The 4,995-nt window shown below is 43.7% G+C and overlaps 1 protein-coding gene across 4 annotated transcripts in view; it reads left to right on the top strand.

The window, feature by feature from the left end:
* ELP3 (elongator acetyltransferase complex subunit 3) overlaps positions 1–4,995 on the top strand; it is a 106,838-nt gene that overhangs the window by 77,633 nt on the left and 24,210 nt on the right. For 3 of the 4 annotated variants that reach the window (XM_009639901.2, XM_035895411.1, XM_035895410.1), the window contains 2 exons: positions 1,145–1,372; positions 3,865–3,946. In XM_009639901.2, the coding sequence (XP_009638196.1) occupies positions 1,145–1,372; positions 3,865–3,946 (310 nt within the window). Of the gene's footprint in view, positions 1–1,144; positions 1,373–3,864; positions 3,947–4,773; positions 4,866–4,995 lie in introns of those variants that run through there. The other variant, XM_035895409.1, reaches the window with a different exon arrangement.

The following is a 4,995-nucleotide window of genomic DNA, read 5'->3' as shown; positions in this document are numbered from 1 at the left end:
GCTGATTCTGTAAAGCACGTGTAATGCAATACTCACTCAACGCGGTCAGTTAACGGTTGGACTTGATGATCTTAAAGGTCTTTTCCAACCTAAACGATTCTATGATTCTAACACCAACTCTTTCAGATCCACTTCTGTTGCACTACACAGTTTGCCTCTGTAGGTAGATCCTCTGCGGTGCTGGAAAGAACTAACTGGTAATTAGTAAAGAAGTTGACTGCTGCTTTGAAGACCCGTGTTCTGTAGACATCTCAAGCCATTTCTTTTGCAAAGCAGTAGACGTGGGCCTAAATGCAGGTTTAGTGAAGGCAGCTGGCAAAACTATTCATTCTACATTACCAAGTTTGTAACTGGAGCTTAATTTCAATTAGAGCAAGTCCCTTGCTTAGTGGCAAGAGTTGCTGCCCCCGTTTATTTTGCAGTGATTACAAAACTCATAGAATCATAGAATGGTTTAGGTTGAAAAAGCCCTTGAAGCTCCCCCAGCCCAAGCGTTCCCCTACCCCTGCCATCCCACCCCCAAACCCTGGCCCTCAGCACCGCCTCTGCCCGGCTGTTAAATCCCCCCAGGGCTGGGGACTCGACCCCTTCCCTGGGCAGCCCCTTCCAGTGCCTGACAATCCTTTCGGGGAAGAAGTTTTTTCCCAATATCCAACCTCACCCTGCCCTGGCACAACTTGAGGCCAGTTCCTTTCATCCTGTCGCCCATTACCAGGAGCAGAGCCCAACCCCCACCTCGCTACGCCCTCCTTTCAGGACAACTTGAGTAACTCAAGAAATGCAGGGTTTAGGTTTCTGACTTACAGACAGGTAACCATGTGGGTTACCAGCCCTTCCTGAAAGCTTGCAAATCAGAATAGAAGACCGGCTCTGTCCCATTGGCAAATACATGTCTATTGAAGTAGTTGCGTGTTTCATCTTTAATATGACTGCAGTAACAGCAGTTCTTATCCAGTACTGCTAAAATCCATCTAGAATTAAATTGGCCTTTAAGAAAGCACTTCGTGTTTTCTCTGAATCAAATAGTTTATGGATCCATGAAATTGGTTTTGGTCCGTTCAACATGTTGCTTAAATATTTTTAAAAAAGTTTTCCTTTTTTCTTCTCCTCTTTGTATTCATCACCGCTGCTTCTCTTTGACCAGATTGAATTAGTTAGAAGAGATTACGTGGCTAACGGTGGCTGGGAGACCTTCCTGTCCTACGAAGATCCAGAGCAGGATATTCTCGTTGGCCTCCTGCGACTGCGGAAGTGTTCAGAGGAGTCATTCAGACCTGAGCTGAAAGGAGGCGTTTCCATTGTGCGGGAACTGCACGTCTATGGGAGCGTGGTCCCTGTGAGCAGTCGGGATCCTTCAAAATTTCAACACCAGGTATTCCAAGCCATCTTTATTTTTCATCCGTGCCTCTTTCTTGCGTCCTCCTCCCCTCTCCCCAGTATAATCGGAGAATAATTTTATTTAATATCTGAGATTCATTCCGTTGAATTATAGTCCGCTGCAATAGGAACAGAATTGAATTTGAGCCCCTTCTTGCGTTTCACCTGCTGACATCATGCTGCTTCTGAGTTTTTGCTAGTGTGGTCGTGTTTAGGCAATTGCAACTGCTCTGAGAGAAAAAAAAAAGCATGCCTGAACGCTATCAGCATTGCTTCATGCCCGTACAATACGAGCTCATCTATGCTGGTGCTAATTTGGCTTTCGAGTACTAAGCATGTTTGGTTCTGAAGCATCATCCCTTTGATATCCTGTACATCAGAATTCACTGCAAACTGACTAAAAATGAAACAAAGATACATCCAGTGTGTCTTTTTATTTCCTTCTAAAATTAGTCCTGTTTGATAGATGAATTTCACTTCTGAAATCTGACATAAATACATATGGGAAGGTGAAATTTTATTCCGTTTTCTTTCAAAGGAGCATTTCTTGAATACATTTTTCCTCCCCAAACAAGAAATCCAACTTCGGTTCCGAGATGTGCATCAGTTTAAGTGATTTGATGAGACTCCCGAGCAAAGTCTCTTAGTTGGGTCTGACAGTTTGTTGCTTCAGACACCCTTGTGAGGCTATTTCATATCTACCTTAAAGCATGTGAAGAATGGAGTGGAAAGCTATTTCTAATTCCTTGCAGTAACTGGTATGAAAATGGCACATTATCCTTCTGCTGCGTGTAACATGCTGTGGCTTGCAGTGAGCAAAAATGTGAATTAAATTTTGCCCCGGTAGGTTTTGAACCTTTAGACCGAGCTTTTCAAAAAGCAATCAGTTTGTCCTCTTTGCCAGAAGTGCTTAGGGCTGATGTTTTAAATTAACTTCCTTATATTTATTAATCTTTCCCTGACTATATGCATTAAGATGCAGTTTTGCTAGATGGTGATGATGTGTGACCATAAGGCAGTGTCTGGGGGTGGGGGAAAAAAAAAAAGTGGATGTTTTCACTATAAAATAGTTAACACTTAAAAATATAGAAAGGAAAAAGTGGTCGTCATAAGTATTTGAAAAAAAAAATTCAAAAAGAGAGAGAGAAAATCAATTGAAATAGCCAACTACAAACAGTAAAATAGGCTGCAAATTGAAATTTCATGGCATGTGACGCACTCATGTTCGTTCAGAATAGTCAGTGTTCAAGAGGTTAATCAGAAAGTGTTCTTCACAGTTGTGGGGGCAATTTCTGATTAGAAGGACGCTTTAGAATGAAGATTTCTGTGTGTTATTTAAAAATGCCTGTAAGTGTTAAATGTTTTTTAGAATTAAATCACATCTGCTTCAGTGTTGCCACAGCCCAATTCTGTACGTCTTGTCAGGAAAACAGATGAACAAAGAGCCGAGTGTAATTCCTGCATCCTAATGTTAGGAGTGAATTAATCCAATCAATTATTCCCAGATACACAGGACAACAAAGTTGTTAAATAGAGTGGAAAGGCTATTCCCTTATTTTGAAGCATTATTGTGATTCCAGTAGCACTCATGCTGTGCAAGATTTCCAAAAGTAAATAGAGGCATGGATCTGGTCCAGAATATTAACATGTTCTTCTGCAATTCTTTCTGATTTGGCATCTCCTGTGTCGCGAGCTGAGCCTAGGAGAGTGGCACAGAGCTTGAGCCTAGCCTAGGTCTGCAAGGGTCACGCGGAGGTTTGATGCAGCCGTGGTGGGTAGCCCCAACAAGCCCTGTGGTCGCTGCGTGCCTCAGTTCTTCATCCTGAAACGAGCACGGTAACGGCTCCTGACTCCTGGAGGGGTTGCGGAAATAAAGATTGCGAGGGGCTAAGGCCATGTGTCTGTCAGAAGAGTGAACAGCAGCAGGGGTCTCTGGATCTGTAGTGTCTGGCCACATCTGTTTTGACCGATGTCCCCAGTCAGAGTGGCACTGGGATCCTTCTGCACTTAGAAAGCGTAGGCAATCATCTGGCGTGTGTGCTCTGGCTTTGTTTAATTCACTAGCACAAACCCAGGTCTAGTAAGGGAGACGTTAAGACGGGCAATTGTTGTTCAGGGTTGGTTCTCCCAGCAGGGTAGACTTGTTCAGCGCCAGGAATTACGGGATGCGTACCAACTTGACTTACCATCAGTGGATTTAACTTCATTCTGTTCCTGCCGTTGAGAAGCAGTCAGACATTAGGACTGCCTATGAATAATGTCACGACCCAGAAAAACCCCCTGAGAAAGCTCCACTGTAAAGCTTAGTGTTGGTACACCTCTCCTGCGGTACTCCCCTGAAGCCCTCTCCTGCAGTAAGGTTTTGATCATTCATGTGCCAAAAATATGACTCCTTTGGAACTCTACTAGTGCTTACATTCTGACCTTGCTTATGCTTTCTATTTTTACAGAACTTACCTTTTCTTCCTGTTATTTTTCCTATTACAGGGATTTGGTATGTTACTAATGGAAGAGGCAGAAAGAATAGCCAAGGAGGAGCACGGGTCATGGAAAATTGCCGTAATTTCAGGTACCTTTGCTTTATCCCTTTTTTTTATATATATATATATCTCTTAATCTGAAAATAAACCCACTGCAACCAACGCCACTGCTGTGAACATTCATCATATTAGGTAGAAAATGAGCATCAGCAGATGCTGCTTCGTAATGGAGTCAAATTCCACCGTAGCTTTGTCCAGGCAATGATATTATTGTAAGCAGCATACCAGAGGACACGCTGCGGGGAACCATCCTGCTCTCAGTGCCCAGGGAGACAGACAGCGTGACCATGGGTGTCCTCCTCCTCCAAACACTGCTATTTCCAACCTCGCTGATTTTGCCCCGTCACAGGTTGTTATTGTCAAGGGCTGCTTTCCAGAGCTTATGAGGATAGAAAGTTGCCGGCCTCCATTTTAGAGTCTTTCTACAAGTACCGTCATTAGGGCGGACAGATGTGCTTTTAGGATACATTAAGCATTATCATGAAGAAGGGAGCTATGTAAGAAAGAGCTGCAGCCCTTTCTCCTATTTCATTTTCAAGGCATTGTGACTAAGAGGAGTGGCATCAGTTCATCGCATGTCTGTGAAGTCAAGGTCGGGACTACCTTTGTGCCTTAATTTAGCTCCTATTAGCTGTTATGGTAGCTGAAGAAAGCTTTTACAGGCATATAGGTTCTATAACTGGGGAAGCTGGCGAATTGTATGGGAAGAGAAACTCTTGCTGGCATAAGATTAATACAGACCTTTTCAAAAAATAATAATCTGCTGCTGCCCCACCGAAAACCCCTGAAAAGCAGAAAACGACGACTTTGATCCAAGCTGCTTAGTACTGAATCGAAGAACTCTGTGCGTTTCCAGGTGTATAATGTCCCCGGGTGTTGAAAAGCCAACGTGCGCCGTCACGACAAGTACCTGTGACAAGGGCCAGAGTGTGAGTGAGGACAGCGAGCAGGCAGTAGCCAGATGCTTAAAGATAATTCTATATTTGTAGAATCACAGAATCATTTAGGCTGGAAAAGCCCTTTAAGATCATCAAGCCCAACCGCTCCCCTACCCCTGCCATCCCACCACTAAACCCTG

The sequence above is a fragment of the Egretta garzetta genome, unplaced genomic scaffold (assembly GCF_000687185.1).
Source record: "Egretta garzetta isolate BGI_Z169 unplaced genomic scaffold, ASM68718v1 scaffold325, whole genome shotgun sequence".
Lineage (NCBI taxonomy): Eukaryota > Metazoa > Chordata > Aves > Pelecaniformes > Ardeidae > Egretta > Egretta garzetta.
The sequence above is the reverse complement of the archived record's forward strand: the minus strand, read 5'-3'. Positions and strand labels throughout refer to the sequence as shown.